Here is a 20,110-nt window from a genome sequence, read left to right as displayed (position 1 = left end):
TAAATAAAGAACACATTGAGGGAAATCAAGGCTTAAATAAATAATAATCAAACATTATAAATACTTTCTGAACCATTTCTGTCTGTCCACATGTTAAGTTCTTCTACAGGGATCAAAATTACTATCAATAAACATTTTTTAAAAAATTAAAATTGCATTAAAATTTACAAAGGACTGGAACAAGTATCATAAGTCACTGAGATGAAGCCTTTGTATATTGCAGGCAATAGTATCACACAAAGTATTTCATAAATGTTTCAGCTGCAATGGAGAAGCAGGCAGATTTTCTGCTACTAGTGCCTCTACTTAAAGTCCATTCCTGAATTTCTTTCTCGAAAAACCTTCTTCTAACATTTCATTTACATCTATTCATAGTCAGTTTATACCCATTTGTTCCTAACCCATTATTACCCTATGGATTACATAACTCTAGTACCCTAGTGCTTACTCTCAGCATATACATTTGAAGCAAGGAATTATGTACCTCCAAACTTGGTTTTATTAGGCTATGCGTAAGCTCCTTCTGTTCTTATGAAAATGTTGCTCCACCTTCTTGGCCAGCCCATTGTCATTCATTGCCCACCAAGTGCTGGGCTCAACCATGGAAATTCACTTTTCTTAGTGAACATGACTAAGCATAACACTGCAGGTGGACTTCTGCTGTCCCTCCTCCAGTGGCTTTAGGACCTTTCCATTCCTAATGGAACTTCTTTGCCTTATCATGCAGGCTGGAAGGTACTCTGTAGTTTTATGTAGGGAGAATTATATGTTAAAAGGGCTTTCAGTTCTCTTTCTCCACATTTCATAAAAATACTCTGTGTATTTGCCACTATGTGGGATAAAAATAAATTTGCAAACAATGCAAAATGTCTACCATATGGCAGATTAATTCTTAGAAACTCAAAGCTATTGGGAAGAAATACATACAATCTAGTTTCAAATTAAGTCCCTGCTGTTGCATGTGTCCAATTCAGAGCAACAAAGATCAGACTATCTCTATTTGCCGTTACTTGTGCCCTTTTAAGAGTGTACAAGATCTCATCAGTACCCACAGAGATCTTGTCAGAATAAAGGCTGCTATTGTTTTATATGAGGTAAAAAAATTATTTGGGAGAACAAGCAGAATTAAAAAGGAAGAAAAAGGAAGAACAACTGAAGTGCAAAGGATGAAAAAGAAGAAAAAATCCCACACATCTTAATGCACAGCTTTAAAATAAATTAGAAAAAACAGCCAACACTACCATCTACTGGGCAAGATAAGGACAGAGAGTTCATTGCAATAGAGACAACTGTTGCATTCTGACAGTAACTTCAGGAACAAAACTTATCTTGACCCCGCAACAGTGTGACTGTGGACTATCTCAGAAGAAACCTGCAAAATTTATATTACCCAAAACAAAAGTAAACTGAATAAATGCTCTTCATGCCTACAAAGTAACTAAACTTAAAGTAGCAGAGTTATACAGCAGTCTGTCAAGAGGACCGACACCTGGGACTCCAGTGGTACAAGCCAAAGAACTACACTCAGATCTCTGATTAGGAAACAGTTGCCATCATTCTTGCTTTTAATCACCATTTAATCACAGTGATTTCAGTGGGAATGCTCAGATAAATCAGAGCCTTTCTGGCATCTTACAGCTCCTCCTCTCTTTAAAGTGAAAGAATTGCCTATAGACATTGTATTGTCCAACAGCATCCTGCCACATGCCAACATACTTTTTACATATTATTTAAGTTGAATAAGTTAGCAAATGCTGGAACTTGTCCATTCAACCATTCTCCTCTTCTGTGTGTGTGTGATACACTCTTTACATGCACAATCACATGCTATTTTTTCCACAGAACCCCTGCCCCAGGCAGGGGCTGGATAGCATTCAGAAAATGAGGCAGCTGTTGGGTATTTTTATACACTTTCTTCAAGCAGTAAAGCCAGTCTTATTTACTCTACACAGTTGAAAGTAGAACGACTGTTTATTTTCTTTAAAAAAAAACAACACTGAAATAACAAAGAGCATGTATCTAAAAAAGCTTTAGGCACTCCAGCAATTACTGTTACAAGTAATTCCTGAAACAAAACCTCTGTTCTCAGCCACTTACAAAAGAAAATAAAAATATCTCTTCCTAGCGCTTCATTCTTCTGACTACTCTACTCCTAGCTTATTTCAAAGCAATCTGTAAGCACGTGACCCCTGACGCCTACCTGGTCACAAAATTTTGACTCTTTCAGGGATACAAAAGGTTAGGTGAACATGTCCCTGCACCTGACTATTCCCTTTCTTTAATGATAAGAAGCAATCCTGCCTTCACACTCCTGCTCTGCAACAAACAACTTAAGTAGGATCCCAGGCTATTTAGGGCTCCCTAAATCATAATCAGCAGATTAAATTTCACACCATGACCAAGGGACAGGGCCAGACCCCTTCTCACTGGAATGATGCTGTCAGCAAGAAAGTCAAGCACTTCAAGCAATCTTCGGTTAATTTTAAGATGTTTCAGTAACACTGGAATAGGCTCTTCCTAAAGTAACGAAGAGAGAACAATTTGCGTCCAAAAGGGAAGGTTTTTTCCTATCTGGGAGGCACAAGCAGGAAAGGATTACTATCAAATTACAACCTTCCAAAAAAAAAAAAAAAAAAAAAAAAAAAAAAAAAGGAACATCCTCTCATTGCTTCTGAACTGAAAGCTTAGGTACCATCAGAATACATATACCTTTAGCCAGAGAGACTGACATTTCTCCAGCAAACCACCAGTACCTCAGTCTTGTCTGCAGTAATGTTTATCTACTTTATTCTTAGACACTCTTCCAATCCCCCACCACCACCCCAAGTGCTCAAGAATTACCTTAGTACCAGAGGGCTTCTCAATTATTTCTCTCCACTGCAAACTCAGTCTGCCTTATTATCTCCACTTGAGTAGGAAACTGCAGCTAAACAGACTTTCTTAAGGCAACACGTAAATCAGTGAGAGAGCTGGAAGTCAAGGCCTGCCAAAATGATGCTTATTGATCCAAAGTTGACCCACAAAGCAACTGTGGCTCCGAATTACTTTGGCCAAAATATTTCTAAATACCAAATGCTAATATCTCATGGGGAACCCAAGCAAGTGACAAATAAAAAATGAATGGCTACCAGCCAAAGTTTTGGTACCAGTGAGTTGTTCAGCACCACACAGGAAGGTTGTGGTAGAAGCAAGCGCAGCGCTAAGCTTTCCTGTGTGGGATCTACCTACATTAATCGCAAAACTTCCTTTTCCTTCCTGAAATCCTCTGCGCAATTATTTACAAATCTAACAGCATCTGCAGCAAATGACACAGTAGATTTTGTGGTAAAAATAGCATGTGATCACTTAAATGAAGACTCTACCATGACTACACATGAGGAAGCCCAATTAAAGATCCAAAGGCAAACCTAATTCCAGCATTTCTTGGCTTTGGAGTTTTTGATAGTGAAACCTCCTTTTTGGTCTTTCTTTTTCTAAATAAGGTAAAATCATTTTACGACAATGCAAAGTTTTAGCCAGAAATCTATGGCGATGAAGCACAGCATGAGCTAATTAGTTACGTTAGATTGCAACAGAAGAAAGTTACTGCCATGTGGAAAAGACCAGGCCACTAGTTATGCCTGCTGGGGCTCACATGTGGTCAGAGAAAGTCTATTCTGCCTTGCTTTCTCCTGCCTGTACTACCTCTTACCAGCTTCCCTGCAGGGAATCTATCTTCTCCCTGGTATAACACCCTCCTGGTGGAGGCAGGGATTTAACCAATTCCCAGTCGCTGACGTTTCCCACGGACACTCTCAAGGACTCTCCCCCAAGAGAGAAGTGCCTCCCCGGATTCAAAGTGCAGCACATGCCACTGTGTGAGGACAGAAATAGCTTTGCACTAAAAAAGCACTGTACTTAGTTATTGCCTGAGACACTACCAGTACTTCTGACATATAATCATGTGAGAAAAAGAATAAGTTATTTTCAAAATGTTAATTATCTCAAACAAGCTTGAACGCAATTTCAGAACAGGCAGGTGGAAGTATATACTTTACTGCCTTGAGTTGCTGCACTGATGCATTCAAAAAATACAACACTGAAACACTGTTACCTTCTTTACAGCAGGGCTGGCAATACCCAGCTCCACTGACCATTATTCCACCATTCATGTTTCACTACTATAGTTAGTTTTCTACAATATTAGCTGCCCAACTTTATTTACAGGTTAATTTCTTCTTCACCAAATTTATTTATTTATTTATTTCCATTCAAGTACAATTTGCAAGCTGGAAATAATGACCAAAACTCTGTCCATGCAGTATGTAACAGCTCACTTTCCAAACACAAACACTAGAAAACTCATTACGGCATACTTCATAAACTTCTGTCACTGCAGTAGGAAGTAACTGTAAATTATTACAGCTCTTCCAATTTAATGAGTACATTTAAATCTTGGAGTGATGGTGTTACTGCCTGCACTCAGCACAGAGATTAAAAAAAAAAAAAAAAAAAAAAAAAAAGAAGAGTATTTCACATTTACATTCACACCATGCAGAGTAACTGGTAAGCACTGATGTTTTTCAGATGAGCATACATTACTTAGCCTGCCACATGAAGACATTCTGTAATTTGTAAACTATTTTAAACTCTACTGGAATTCAAGTTTTCTGTTTTATTTAAACATCTTGAAAGAACTAATATACAATGCTAAAATTTTTGTTCTCGGTCACCGGTGCATCATACTGAACAATTTTTAATTCTCCCTACCCCCTGCATAATTTGAAATTCTAGCATTTTCCACAACCACTGACTATTTATCTGTCACACAGCATGCTCAAAGCAGCATTCAGTAAGTATTAACTATTTTATGACTATTTTTGCTGAAGAGTTTTAACAAAATCTGTGTGAGAATGTATTTCCACAGCTTTCTCCAACTACGAGTGACAAAAATGTAACAATTAACGCTGCCCAAAATCACAGGAAAAGAACATGTTCGGCATTTTACCAACATGGAAACAGATGAAGACGTAAGAGACCATGGCATGGCTGAGAACAGAGGCTTGGTATCTGACTGGGCTCCCTTGTTTTGACTAGACTGGGAAGTGACTGCCCCCTCGTGCAGCCTATCTCAGTAAAGTCTGGCAGGCATGAAACTGCCCATAGAACTTCGTAACAAAAAGAAATAATGCAATTTCCTATTTCTGATTTACTTGTTGTTCTGTATCATAAGAAAAGTTAAACTTAAGCATTTATAAGAAAATATTGAGAAAAGTTATTTTGAAATGTTTCAAGCATTTTACACTACTTAAAATAGTTGTTTACCAGCTTTTACTCATAGAGGAACTTATATTCACAAAAATGAAGCGTTTCTTAAAAAGAATCGTTGCTCAGATATACTTGCCTGATAATCTGAGGAGGATGGATATTAATATAGCACACAAGAAAAGGGATTTCTTAAAAAGTGCCTATATAAAGATAAGCATGAAACTTCATCATGCAAGCAGTAAAGACAAGCAAATGCCATATGACTTGCATAACTAAAAATAAGGACTTCAAGTAGGTAACTCCCCAAAACTTCTGTATTAGAAAGCAGCATTTCAACATTTTCATATACGTTTAACTTAAAACACACTCATACAATACAGTTCACCAAATCTGAATGTTCAAAGACAATTTTCCCCAACATTTGTATGAACAGAAAAAACTAAATGTGCGAAGGTAAGCAATACATTCTCTGCAGTGAATAGTTCAGCTATTGCTTATTATTTATTACAAAAAATCCAGGCACTCTAATCTATTACCAAGTTGTACAAATAGAATCTTTGGATTTGTGCATCTTGTTACTACAGTGTTTTCACCGATTTTTTCAATTGCATTTCAATGTAAATACATGGCAATGGTTTGGTATCTTTAGTGGAACAAATCTATTATAATCTTTGAAAGACACGTGCAAGCTTACAAGAAGTAACTGCTATGTAAGGCCATTTTTCTTTAGGTTCAAGACACAGTATTAAAATACTCTGTTATCAGGACAGTTCAGGTAAATCATCCACATTAACGCTATTCTGAGAATTCTGCAAAGAGCATAACGTATCTTCCACGATCACATTTGCAGTTTCAAGGGATTAGTCACCCTTTTAGCCATCGGTATTTAGAAACAGCCCTGAAAAACGAGTTGTTACAATTATCTTGAAAGCTTAAAAATCCTTGCTTTTCTAACAGCTCGAATTGTTTTGGTATCTATATAAAGGCCTAGTCTTTCACAGAGTCTTGATGCTCCCTGGTCCAGTGATCTCCTCAGGCTAATTCTGCATTGTTAGAAAATGTTCTTCCTTCAGTGTTAGAATGGTTTCAGTGTTTTCATTTCATCCAGTAACCCCTGGCTTTTGTATTAAAAATAACAAAAACAAAACCAAAAAAACACCAGAATGAGCTGCCAGAATGAATGATACAATTCTCTCTGTATCTTTCATCACTCTGGGTACATTACTATCGCACTTCTGACTGCATCTTCCCAAATGCCTGGACCAAAGAAAGAATCTCTGTCCAAAAATCAAATACCTGTTTGTTTCCAAATACAAATAAAGAAATCAGGAAAGCAACCTTAAAATGAAGCTCATGCTTTCCCGAACAGGACATAGTTAAGAATCTTCTTACATGATTTCTTGAAGTTACCCTCAGCTACACCTCCCAGTCCCTTCCCTCACTTTGTACAGAAGCTTTCCCATTCCTCTAATTAACGACCCAAGCTTTGCTTTGGTTTTGTTTCTTTTGACATCAGGTAACCAGAACTGAACAAAGCACGTACCAATGATTTATATGAGACTATTATATTTTCCTGCATTGCTCCCTTTTGTATTCCTCAAACATTTCAATATTACATTTGGCTTTCACACAATGTTGCTTATTAAAATAGAAAGGAATTTTAAAAGCCTGGACTTTTTTAAAAAATACAGAACTGGTCAGGGATGTGGAGGCTGATGATAGCCTTGGCAGCGGCCACTATGAGATGGTGAAGTCTGAAATCCTGAAAGAAACGAGCAAGACAAATACTGAAGCAGCAGCACTGGACTTCAGGAGAGGCAGATTTTGGCTTGTTCAGAGATCTGCTTGGCAGGATCATACAGAAGACTGCTTTAAGGAGTAAAAAGGCCCACGAAATCTGGATATCTCTCCAGGGACTTCACACCAGGAGAATGATGCAAGCCAGTGTGCAAGAAGTTAAATGAATGTGGATAACGGCCAACATCAATGAACTAGGGACTCCTGACTTAGTTCAAATGGAAAAGGAAGTAAGCAGGTGGTGAAACAAGGGAAACGCTAGGAAACCCAAAGCTCAGTTGGAGAAGAAACTAGCAAAGGCAACAAGAAAGGCTTCTGTATGTGTACAGGCAGCATAAAGCAAATTACCAAATTAGAGGGAGTGGCTGATAAACTGAAGGGCAGGCTTGCTATTCGGAAAGACCTCAACACACTGAAGAAATGGGCTAACAAGATCTCGTGAAGGTCTACAAAAGCACACGCAAGGCCCTGCACCTGGGATAGAAGAGCTGTGTGCCCTAGCACAGCCCCGGGGCCGACTACGTGAAAGCAGCTCTGCAGAAGACAACCTACGAGTCGAACGGGAGTCAGCAATGTGCCCTGGCAGCAAAGGCTGACCCGAGCATCCAGGGCTGCTCCCCAGACCCAGCAAGAGGGTCGAGAGAATTGATTATACCCCTCTCTTTAATACTGATGAGACCATATGCAGACTACTGTGTCCAGTACAAGAAAGACACTGACATACCGGGGCAAGTCAAGCGGATGCCCGCCAAAACAAGTAAGATCTGTAGCAGATGACATGCAAGGAGAAGCTGAGCAAACTTGTTTGCTTGGTCTTACGACCAGAAGGAGAGATTTTACTGCTGCCTTCCAGTAGTTAATGGGAGGATATAGAGGGGTTGGAGCCAGGTTCTTCGCAGATGTGCAGAGTAAAAGGACGAGAGGCAACAGGCACAAACTGCAAAAGGTGACATTCCAACAAAGTATCCTTAAAAGGAAAAAAATCACTCTGAGGGTGGTCAAATGCTGGAACAGGTTGCCCAGAGAGACTGTGGTATCTCCAACCCTGGAGATAACAGGACAAGTACAGGACAAGGCCCTGGGCAACCTGACCTAAGCCGGCCTGAGGTCTGGGGTGCTCAGAGGTGGTGCCCTGAGGTCCCTTCCAAAGAAAATTATTCTGTGATTCTATTCTATGATTTTGTGATTTTTTTTAAAAAAAAAATTAAAAAAAAAAATAAAAAAAACCAACAACCACACACGCTCTCAATATGTACGTCCTGAATTTCAAACATTTTTTGACTCTTCACTTCAACAACAGAAATTGTATCAGGCACCAAGAGATATTAAAAAAACACACATTTTCTTCTGAGATTCCTTTTAAAAAATAAACTATGAGAAAACCTGATCAATGTTAGTCTAAATGGAATGATAGGAAAATATTTACTACAATCAACAGGAAATAGCTACAATAAAAGTTTAATATCGAAACTGTATTTTTAGCTAACGCAGCAGAGGACATCTTCTGATAACACAGTAAAAAGTATCAGATAAATTAAAAAAATACATAAAATACTTTGAAAACAAAATAAAATTATAACAATTTATTTCAGTAAATACAACCAGTGTGAAAAATGTTATTAACAGTACTATTCCAGTATCATTCAAATTTCTCAACTATGCCAAGCTCAGAAGCACTCGCTTTATTCATTTTTCTAGGCACCCACATGACTAAAGCACAGCAAAAATATTTTTAGAAATAAAAAGATCTAAGACCATGAGATCATGAGAGTCAATGACAGTATAAAGATTCTTAGTGATACAGTAATACAATGCTCTAAGTGGACTGAATTTTCACACTGAACTTCTGAGATTTCTTTTGGATTTTGTGCACTTGATTACTTCTGTCTATAGCAGTGCTAATTTATGTGCTCCTACGGGGATGACGGCTGTCGGTGCCAGCATCAGAAACTGAATCAAGAAACTCCAGAGCTAAAAGCTAACAGGCTACAATCTCTTAACTCAGAGCTGCAGATTCATGTTTTATTCATAAAAGCAGATACCTACGCACCAGCTTGTGAAATGCATTATTTTGGCATTTAACATTTTTATTTCACTTAATAAAAAAATTACATATCTTACCTTTAGATCACTTCCTGGCAGAGTACCTATGCCATCCTTCCAATCCATAGCACTAAATACATCAAACTCTTGACCATTTCCACTAGAGGCAGATTCATTCATGATGCATGTACTAAAAAAACAATAAAATAAAAATTAAAAAATAAAAATATTTTATCTGAAAACGCTGCAAGTGGTTTAATGCTTATATCACCAGACATTTCTTTAAATGCACTCCATAGATTAGTATCAAATGCTTCCCTCAGCACACTGGCAATGAGGACAACTAATGACAATGCTGATAATACACACTAATGTAATAAAAGCATGGTGAAATCTTTTTAAAACCTTAAAAAATAACACCTGTTTCATACACTAGGAAGCTATTATTGAGGCTGTATTGGAGAGAAATGAAAAATTTCAAACTGCAAATAAACTGACATAGGGAAAACATACCTCAAGTACACCTAAGAAAAACATTTGTTCTGGGAAAGGCAAGACATGAGTGCATGCCTATAATAAATACATTAAGCACTGATTAATGGAACTGTTTCTCCTTAATACTGGATAACATGCTGATGTGAATGCTTCAGCAAGTTCAAATTAGAATTTCAAAATTAATTTGAAACTGTCCTTCATTTTCACTGTCTGACTCAGGACACCCAAATACTCCTTGACTGTTTCCATACAGTTTCACTACATTCTAATTTGCATTTGTGAAATTTATTCACATGTAGAGAAGCACATATACACCAGAGAAAAATACTGCTTCGCAGGACTTTATTTTACTGGATCCCTCTGTTTCAGAACAGTGAAAGGAGAGGAGAGAATATTTATCTTCAGAAATAGTGGATTTGGACATCCTCCTCTGCGGTAAGAGTTTATCCCTAATAATTTCCACAAGCAACAGAGGTATATAACACTTGTCACTGACCCCTGGCTTTGGCACACCCCTTGTCACTGCCACAAAGACAGCGTCAGTTGCACTGAACTGCAAATGTTCCTAGCAGCCAGTTGTGACTACCACCACCTTCTTCCCTCCCACTTCTTACAAACCCAGCAATCTTTAAATCTCTGGCCTGGCACCTAACTTATTATTTGTTCAATGTGAAATCTGACACATTTATTTTCTTTCTGAAAAACTTCTGCACTATGCCCAGCAGCTGAAATAATCTGCAGCAAAATTAGCTCTGTCTTTGATTAGTGAACTATTAGCAAAAAGATCACCCCTTTTCAAATTTACACTTTCTGAACTTTTTAACAACCACTTTGTAAGCCTCATACTCTGTCTGCAGACTGCAAACTTTTGCTGCAAGTATTAGTATTTGAAATTCAAATAGGTAGAAAGCTTCCAAAGTGCTTGACCTTGTTTTCTAAAATCTGATTTCAAACTTAGGTCCCACTCCCAAAATCTGCAAATATCTATTAATACTGTCTGGAAATCTGGAATTTCCACAAAAAAAAAGACTAAGTGGTATTTGTTACTCGCAGATAACAAGAAAAGATGCAAACCAAGCAGAAGTAAACTCAGGTCATCTAGAAGCTTTTTCTGAAAGTTTGAGGAGAAAAATGCTTAGCTCGTTAACTCTGTTATGGAAAAATAATCAAATTTACATTTTTTTTCATTAGAAAAATTATGCCAAACACTGTAACACCAACACTACAGATACTACTCTGGTTTTGGGCCTGCAATGTGGACTCCCTTTGTATTTCTCCTTGGTTTCCTCCTCATTTCTAGCAGAATTCTTTAAAACCCTGAGCAACACCTTACTCCACAAGTACTTTTTTTTAAACTACAGCCACTACTCAAAATCAACAGGATAACAGGAGCTGGACCTCAGTCAGTAACCACTACTTAGGGTGAAAGCTTCTGCATTCCCCTTCATTTTATATGATAGGTAGGGTTCACAGAAGGCTCTCTGAGAAAACTTCACATACTTCACGTAACAAGTTTGAAGTAAGAAGAATCACGTGACTCAACGTGTCTTCTCCATCTCTAATTTCAGTAATCCTCTATGAGAAAGTATTGAAAACCATACCACCAATGCACAAAAAAAAAAATTTAAAAAACGCCAATAAATCTAAACAAATTTAGTGCAAACTGAAAAATTCCCCAAAGCCATAGACCTTATCTTTTAAAATCACTCCCAGGCAAAATCCACCACTCTACCTCAGGGCAGCTCCTGCAGTACAACTTGGACGACACCTGTTTGACGCGAGAACATGGTGCAACCACCAAGCATCCAGCCTTCCACACCACAGCAGACCAATTCAGGCAGGCTTCCACCAAACTGAACTGCAGCACGATGGCAGAGGTGCAGGCGTTCTCTCAAGAACACAAAACCCAAGCTGCTAAGGAGTGGCTGAAAAATTGGATCTATCCAGAAACCCGTGAAATTTTGAGGACATGAAACATGCTGGTTTAAGCACATTGGTGTAAGGAGCTCTCTGTGATTAGCCTGGCTAAGCAAACACAAAGCTGTGTTCTGTATTAACTGAAGTTTCTAAGTAATCTTAAATTACCACCCTATTTAGAGGACACTTCACTCAACCCTCCTGTGGTTTATTTATTACAGAAAACACGTTCCAATGGTTTCTGCAGAAGGCATGACCGAAGATGGCAAGAGACTTGGGAGGCTGTGGGGAAACACCTCCTCGCAGTGGCCGCTGTCCCAGGGAGTGAGGAGCAGCAGACAGCTACTCCATCAGATGCTGGTGTCTCCCAATAGTGCCACTATAGACACACTTTGTAACAGAAACAGTTGGGAAAAAAATCACATGAGAAAAAAAAAATAAAATCTTAGAGCCTAGCCTACTTAGGCAGGATGTAAACTGTGAAAGTAAAAAAACCCCAAAACTTTGGTAACAGAAATGTTCAGGGCATACTTCTCTCAAGAAAACATACAGATTTTAACTTACATTACACCTAACAAAGTTTCCTCACATAACAATCAGCAGTAACGATATATTCTATTGGTTGATAAGGTATTTGTTATTGTTTTCCTTTTAAAATTAACTCAACATCAAAGGCACAATCTGTACTTTTGCATTCTGCAGCCTTCAGAAGTGTTCTTGGTGGGGATGAAAAGGTCACAGGGCAATGCAGATAGAAATTAATTTACCAAAAGGAATTAGATTTAACAAAATACCTGTTTCCAGCTTTGCTGAGTTTGAACAGATGAAAGATAGGGCTATATCCCTCTACTAATGATAATAAGGAGGGAGATAGAGACCAATTAAATTGTTACAGCAATGAGGTACTAAAAAACTATGAAATCATTGCAATGTATACATCTAAAGCACAGAACAAAGAAAACTACAGAACGTTCTCTGAACTAGTATAACTCCTTCCATAATGATTTCATCTGCTATCATTTCTGTTGCCACATTTCCAGAAAAGTAGTAAAAATACTAGATGAATAAGGGGTAAAGTAACTACAGTACTGTCCCGATGCCTGTCACTGAATGCCATCTGATGTGAAGGAAAGGATATAATAGTAAGAACTTGAACAGCCATCTTCCAAAAGCATCTCCAAAATCCACTATTAGGAATGTAACTGTATCTCAGCCTTCACAGCCATAAGCTATAGCATTTATAGAGCATGGTGCATGTTCATATTTCAACATTAACTTTGGTTTAGACATAGGTAATAAATTCATTAAAATAAGCAAGCATATACAATAAGATTAGACACATCCTTTAGAAAAACCTTGATTTTCAACAACTGGTTCAACAATAAGTGAGTTACAGAGGAGATACTTAATGAGAATAACAGCACTAAAAATGAGATAGTTTCATCCAGTGAAAGACTCTCTGAAGACGTAAAGCAAGAAACAGGAGAGAGTATGCCAATTAAACTTACAAGTAGTTTTTGAAATAATTATAAGGTTATGTACTGAATACGTCGAAAAGTAGTAACAGGATTCTTTCTTTTAGTGCTTTAAAAAACTACCTGACACCTACCTGAATTTTGTAAATCTAAGATGCCACCTGTGAAATGTCCGTCTGATTTCTAACCAGTGGAGCCAACTCAATACCAGGTCACCGGGCAGCAGACAGAAGAGATTTCAGCAGTAAAGCCACTAGTCAGAACTGCCAGATTGGCATAACCTGCCTGCAATAGTGTGTCTTTTCTTTTTATGCATCCCTGTCTATTTTTATTTTTACTTTTGAGGATTTCTGTAGCCACCGTGACAGAACAGCCTGGCAGATTTGCCCCATGCTGGTCCTCTCCCCAGCCGACAGCTTCTGTAAGGAGGCAAAACTGGGCATGAGGAACCAGAGGAGGTCTCAGCAAGTGGCACCAAGGATGAGGTCCAAGGGACAGAGGTCCCAAGGGAGGTGATGTCCTTATGGAGCCAAGCCACGGTCCCTCTTCCCCACAGGGCTGCGTAACACCAGTGCTCATGGATATTCAGGAACAAAGGTGACAGGTGAGTTTTTTGTCCTAATATCACAGATGGTTATTTTGGGCACCTCCACGGAGGAGGCTGCTTGATGTAGCACCCATGGGCTAAAGGGACACATTTTCCATACACAATAAATCAGGAAAATGAAGTGGATCAGAAGGGGACAACTCAGTGTACCAAAGCTGCAAATCCACTAACTTCTAGACACCAGGGGACAAGTGGATACTCAGCTTCAGCTTTATTTAACGCGTAAGAATGTGAATACTACCAGGGCTGACTTGTTACACTGCCGAAGCTGAATTACCCCTTGCAATGTAAGCTCCCTCTATTTCAGACAGACTTTGTGTTAAGCTGACTTCACAATGACAGCAAAAGCAAAGCCAACCAACTTTAAACCCACCGGGGTGAGCCCTGCTTTTCTCCTCACAATCCTCTCTTTTAGCTGGGTGCACGCCACACTTGTCTCTTGCTCACCCTTCATCTATTTGCACCTGACTCTTCACTTACAGAAAAACAACCACAACAGGAACAGGGCAGGAAATGGTAGAATGCTTTGAGGCTATCCACCACGTTTTATTATATGCTTTGCTTTGTACCTGTTTAATGGTTCAATTATTTCAATGTTTCATTAAAAGAAGTATCTGCAGGTTACACATTTCCTTCAAAATCTTTTTTGTTGTTGTTTAGGAACTACTTTACTAGTTCTGCCATGTTTCTATTCTGTGTGTTGAAGAGCTGTTTGAGTAAATTTCACTATTTTGCCTGTTGCTCATGAAGTTTATTACAAGTAAGTTATTTTACAGATAGATAGCTTATATATGTATTCACAAAGCGACCACAGCTTAAAATTCTTTGCCATTCTTATCACTTGTAAGAGAAAGCGGATCAGATTTCCTCTTATTTTATCTGTTGCTATTCTTCTGCCTGCTAGATTCTCCAGAAGTACTGCGTATGTTTGTTCCTGCTCCCCAATACTTCTGCTTCAAACCTTTTTCCTCACAGAAAGAATCTGGCCACAGATGCATTACAACATGCTGTGAAGCCCGAGTCTGCACCAGTGCTGAAGGAGGTTCATACTGTCCTCACCTGAGTCTGGTCTCTGTCAGCAAGCTAACATAGGTGTTGCCGTACCACTGCTAGAAACTGGGTAACACAGCCTTCATCTACTACCTCATTTTCAAATATCCACAGAACACTATAATAACAATAGTTACCCAATACCAAAGCTATCCCATCACTTAACGAAACTTAACACTGATAAGTTTTATCTTGTTTATAAAGAACCTGTACCTCACACCAAAAACTACTTCCTCTGCAGCGCTTTCATGACTCCTTTATTTCTGTTATTGTCTGTGCAGTTCTGAGTGGAAGTTTAACCTATTCAGATAGTAAGACTTGAGTACAACAGCTCTGAAATCCTATGCCTTGTCTTAATTCCTTGAAGCAGGCACAGGAAGTTACAGAAAACTTCTGCCTTTGTTTATGTGTGCCTCCTTGAGAAGAACTGTGGCGCACCAAATCTTCACACTGAGTATCACCTGACCTATTTCAGATTGTTATTTCTCACCCCAAGCTAATTCGATATACCTCTGAACGCTCCCTTTGTCTGACGCATGCCCTCCTCTTCTGCTGGTTCTTCGCAGCTTCCATGAGCTCTGCTGTCCTTGAACAATTAATTGACCTTTTTCTAGCTCCTAAATACACTCAGCAGGTTACTGCATTTATAGACTTTCCCTTCTCTTCAATTCATAAAGAGCTCCTATCTTCCTCCCATTGTGGTGAGCGGTCCTACTACTGGAGCACTAATAAGCTACGACTACACACATGCTGTAATTTTTTCAGTAAGGCCCATGCCAGATAATCACTGGTTCCTCACACCCATCGCTCACAATCCATCACCCTACTTACCAGCAGTATTAAAAAACCCAAAGAGTAAATGGAATAGCCCACAAAAAGTCATCCATCTCTCTTCACAGAATACGTGATGCCCAATAAAACTGAACAGATCAGAGGAAAAGGACTCATCATAATCATTTTCTTATTAGAACTTCTAAAAGCAACAGTCTAGAAAAACTCATTGAACTGAAGGTGAAATATACACCACAACGAACAAAACCAGAGTTCACTGCAATTGCCCAACTGACAACAAAAAACATCCAAGAAGATGATTGCTTCAGCCACCTTCATCAGAGCACCAGTTCACGAGAAGACCAACTGGACCACAGTCAAAGCCGCTGGAGTCACACCAGGAAAAAAGGAGTACCTGGCACCACCCAGATTTAAGAGGAGTGCTTTACTGCCTTCAGCCGCTAGTTTCAGGCAGTTTCTCTCTCACAGATGTTCATCATATAAACTTCTGGGAATGGGATAACTTCCTCGGTAAAAAGCACTGGTTTCCTGAACGGCTTTTAAATTTGCATTAAGATCACTGTGCTGTGATTGTGAACATAGACTATTTCCTAAAAGGACACACCCTGAAGTTCTTGTACCACCAGTTTTATTTACGGCCACCACCTGATTTTTAGCACCCACGACCGAGCATCCATCCACGAGTAGAAACAAACAGCAAAAGCGGTCAGTCCGACGCCACTCAACTATACAAGGGAAATTAAAAAGAAAATAGAACAAACCTGAAAACATAACTCCCGCTACCTTCCACCGTAAAGCTTACACCCGCCATGCTGTTAAGCGCAGGTAATTGGAAGAGGCTGGGACCCTCGCCACCCGGCGAGGCTGGCCGCTGCATGTCCAGGGGCCTCCCTCCCAAGACGCCTTACTCACTGGGGCTTCAGACCGCGCTCTCTGGCGGGACAAGTGACAGGGCCGCGGGGCGCGCCCCCCCGGCAGGCCCCGGGCCCGCGGCGCGGCGCCTGGGAGCCGGCGGGCCGCCGCAGCGGCCGCCCCGGAACCGGCCGGCCCTCCCTCCTTCCCGCCCGGCGCGGCGCGGCGCGGAGGAGCGGCAGCCGGAACGCGGCGGCGAGGCCCGGCGGGCGCGGCCGCCGCTCCCCGGCGCCGGCAGCCGGCGGCCTACCACCAGAGGTCCCTCCTTGGCCAGTTTTGCGGCGTGTTTTTTGCTGCACTTGAAACTTTCTGGAGAAAACCCGGGCTCAGGTCCGCGTCTTCCCCAGCCTCGGGCAGAACCAGCGAGACAAAAGCGCCCGCCCGTCCCGGCCGGCTCCTCGGGGGAAGCGCTCGGGGAAAGCGGTTCTCAAGTTGTTCCCTTTCTCCCCTGAATTTGCCTTTTTTTTTCCCCCCTTCCCCCCCCCCCCGGGCAATTAAATCGAGCGGGGAAAGAGTGCCCCCCCTGCCCCGGCGCGGGGGCGAGCGCGGTGCGGGCGGCGGTGGGAGAGGAACTGGGTGTTGAGTGTTCCTGAGGAAGTTGCACAACGAGAGAGGGACTCTGCTTGTTTACCGGGTCCTCTGCTATTTTTTTTTTTTTCTCCTCCCACCCCCCTCCACCCGCCGAGACCGAGATCCGGGAAAAGGAGGCTGTCTCCGAGTGGAAAGAAAAAAAAAAATCTAAAAAAAAAAAAGAAATGTTACCTTCTCCTCCCTCCTCCCCTCCCCCAGCGCGAAGGAGGAGGAGGGGGGCGAGCTCTTTTTTTTTTTTTTTTTTTTTTTTTTTTTTTTTTTTTTTACGGGAGTGCGGGGCTTTGCTCCCGCAGCCGATCTCCGGGCTACCCTCGGCGGAGAAGTCACCCCTTCCCGCGGGAGGGGCCGGCACACGCCGCCTCCCCGGAGGGCTCGGGCTCGCCCCCGCCCGGCCCCGCCGCCGCCAGCGCCCGGCCCCGCGCTCCAACTTTTTCTCTCACGCTCTCGTGTGCGCCCGCTCCGACGGGGAAGGGGGGGGGGGGAAACATGGGGGTGGGGAGCGGGCACCGCTGCGGCCCCGACACGGCGCCCCCCCCGCCCCAGGCGCTGCCGCCCCGCCGGCCTCTCCCCAGCCCCGGCCGGGGGCGGGCGGCCGCTCCGCGGGAGCGCCTTCCCGTCGTCCGCCGCTACCCACCCACTTCCCCCCCCCCCAAAAAATCGCTTTTGCCGTCCCCCCACCGAAAAAAACACCGCCTCACACACACGTTGGCGAGAACAAGTGTGCCTATATCCTGTTGTTATATGCACCGGCTGCGGAGCCGGGGAGAGAGAGACGGGCGTGTGCGCGGGGGCCGCTCCCCCACCCCGGCCGCACTTCAGGCGAGAGCGCGCAACTTAACAGAAAAGCCGTGTCCTATTCCCTCCCCCCCCCGCCCCCCCCCTCCTCAGCAAAATACCCACTCACGTGTATGTGCACTCACATACACCGCCGGCACCCCGGGGCCGGCCTCCGGGAGCCCCCCGAGGCCAGCCCGCGGAGCCGGCAGCGCTGACAAGCACCGGCCCCCGCCGCCGCACGCAGCCCGGAGCGGGCAGGGGCCGTTCCCCCGCCGCCTCACATGTCTGCCGCAGCGAGCGCGGCGCACGCACCGCACAGAGGCAGGAACTGAGCACTCGAGCAAAAGACTTTTTTTTTTTTTCGCCTCTTTAAAAAAAAAATTTGCTAGGAGCTGCTTTTTTTTTTTTTTTGGTATGTGTATGTGTGTGCAAACTTTCCCCAAAATGGCGGAAATTGGGAGATGATTATATTTTAAAGATCTCTCGCACACAATCACACAAAGTGCAGGAGCGACGGAAAATACAAACTCTCTCCGCTGCGCCCTGAAGAGGCCTTCGCACATGGGGACCCACGGCACATTCAACCGGTATATCCCGGCAGCCGCCACCTCTCGCCGCTTCCGACCAAAAAACCCGGGGCTTTTTCACACCCCTCTCCGCTGCGCATTGCCCCCTCGCAGCCCGCACTTCTCCCCGTCCTTCAGCCTGTGTGAACAAAGAGCCGGGGCTGGGGAGGGGGGGGCTCGGGTGGCAGCGAGCCCCCTCCCTCCGCTCCCCTCCGCTCCGCTCCCTCCCCGCCCGGCGCTCACACACGCACACCCGTGCACCACCACCCCACCACCCCCCCTCGCTGCACCCGCATCACATTGTTCCCAACGGCGCGGCGGTGCCCCGTAAGTGTCATTAAATGGAGCCAACTGACAAGCTCATTGGTGGGGCAAGTCTGCAAAATGTCTCTCCCCTTCCCTTCCCCCTCCCTTCGGAACCCCCTCCCCCCCCCCCCCCAAAAAAAGGCCCCCCCAAACACGTTTCCACAGCTCCCTCCCCCGTCTATGTGTATATATATATGTACATACACATACGTGCGTGCGTGCCTGTGTATGTATATAAATATATAGCGCATATATATATACATGTACTCCCTTCATGTGTTTGGGAAGAGAAAAAAGAAATACCAGGCACCTCTCTCTTTCTTTTGTTCCTCTTTCACACTCGTACACTTATGATTTAGTGAGATCCCCGGTGCCCCAGCCGCTCCCCAGCCACTTGCGAGTCACTTGCCCACTTTCCCCGGCATTAACTTCCATCCTTTCTGCTCGAGGTGGTGGGGGAGAAGCCCCCCTCCCCTTCCCCAGATACGTTTCGTAAGGGAGGGAGAGGAGGTGCGCCTCTCCCTTTATCTCTCGCGCTCTCCCTAACTTTCATCCTCGCCTAGGGGGGAAAATTAAAACCCATCACCAGCCTTTGCCATCGCAGCTCCCTAAACGGCTTGCGGATCAGATCGGAACCCGCCGCTCCTTACCCCCCCAAATTCTCTCTCTTTCTCCGTCTCTCGAGTAGTCCTGACAAATATGGTCCAGGGCTGCGGGCACCAGTGAGCATGCGCCCGCCGAGCCAGGGCTGGGGAAAGGGGAAACTGCCGCCGCCGCCGCCGCCGCCGCCGCCGCTCTTCCTCCCTCGCCCGCGCTGCCGCTGCGCCCCAGCCGCCGGCAACCGGCAGCCGGCGGCAGTCATCGCCCTCGCCGAAAACACAGCCACCAGCGACGGCCGCGGCCGAGGCGCACCGTCTCCCCTCGCGTACCGCCGACGCCGGAGGAATAATAAAGGAGACTCGTGCGGCAGCCGCGCCGCTATTCTGGGCGCTCTCAAAAATCATGCCTTGCACTTTTCGGGGGGGGGGGGGGGGTGTGTCTGCTCCTCCAGCGGTCCCGCCAGGTGCTGGTGAGGCCGGGCGGTGGGCGCCGGGAGGCCGGGGGGCGCCTGCCTGCGGCTCTTGGCCCCCATCCTCTGCGTAAACCCGACCTGAGGCAGAGCGCGGAGAGTTAGGCACCGGCAATGGAAGTGCGGGTCCTGCGCGGGGGGGGGGGGGACGACGGACGACACACAGGACAGCCCGCGCAGCTGCCGGTGAGGGGGGTTACCCGTGGGGTGAAAGGTCCGAGGCCGGGCAGCGCCGCGCCGCGCTCCTCCCGCCCTACCAGAAATACCGGGGCTCCTTCAGCACGGAAACGTTCCTTGCAATGGGCCTCCCCTCATTTAAAACCTAGCCAGCTCGCAAATTAAAAGTAGTTTCAAACGTGCCACCTGCCCGAATTCTCTCCGCCGTTGCCCCGTGTTGCCAAAGAAAAATACTGTCCTCGGCATTTATTTGCCGTCACTTGTTGTTGTTCAGAAAACGGTGAACACT

At 43.7% G+C, this 20,110-nt stretch overlaps 1 protein-coding gene across 9 annotated transcripts in view; it reads right to left on the bottom strand.

Annotated features, from left to right (window-relative positions):
* The window catches only part of L3MBTL3 (L3MBTL histone methyl-lysine binding protein 3), an 86,462-nt gene extending 67,159 nt beyond the window's left edge, over positions 1 to 19,303 (bottom strand). For 2 of the 9 annotated variants that reach the window (XM_049801470.1, XM_049801476.1), the window contains exons 1-2: positions 17,831 to 17,961; positions 9,166 to 9,277 (exon numbers count right to left, since the gene is read on the bottom strand). In XM_049801470.1, the coding sequence (XP_049657427.1) occupies positions 9,166 to 9,267 (102 nt within the window). In that variant the 5' untranslated portion in view covers positions 9,268 to 9,277; positions 17,831 to 17,961. Of the gene's footprint in view, positions 1 to 9,165; positions 9,278 to 11,314; positions 11,340 to 16,331; positions 16,396 to 17,097; positions 17,170 to 17,830; positions 17,962 to 18,885; positions 18,987 to 19,225 lie in introns of those variants that run through there. The other 7 variants (XM_049801469.1, XM_049801472.1, XM_049801471.1 and 4 more) reach the window with 7 other exon arrangements.
* Positions 19,304 to 20,110: the final 807 nt, after the last annotated feature.

Source organism: Accipiter gentilis, chromosome 5 (genome assembly GCF_929443795.1).
Source record: "Accipiter gentilis chromosome 5, bAccGen1.1, whole genome shotgun sequence".
In the NCBI taxonomy this organism is placed as follows: Eukaryota; Metazoa; Chordata; class Aves; order Accipitriformes; family Accipitridae; genus Astur; species Astur gentilis.
Note: the sequence above shows the minus strand (reverse complement) of the source record. Positions and strands in the feature narration are given on the sequence as shown.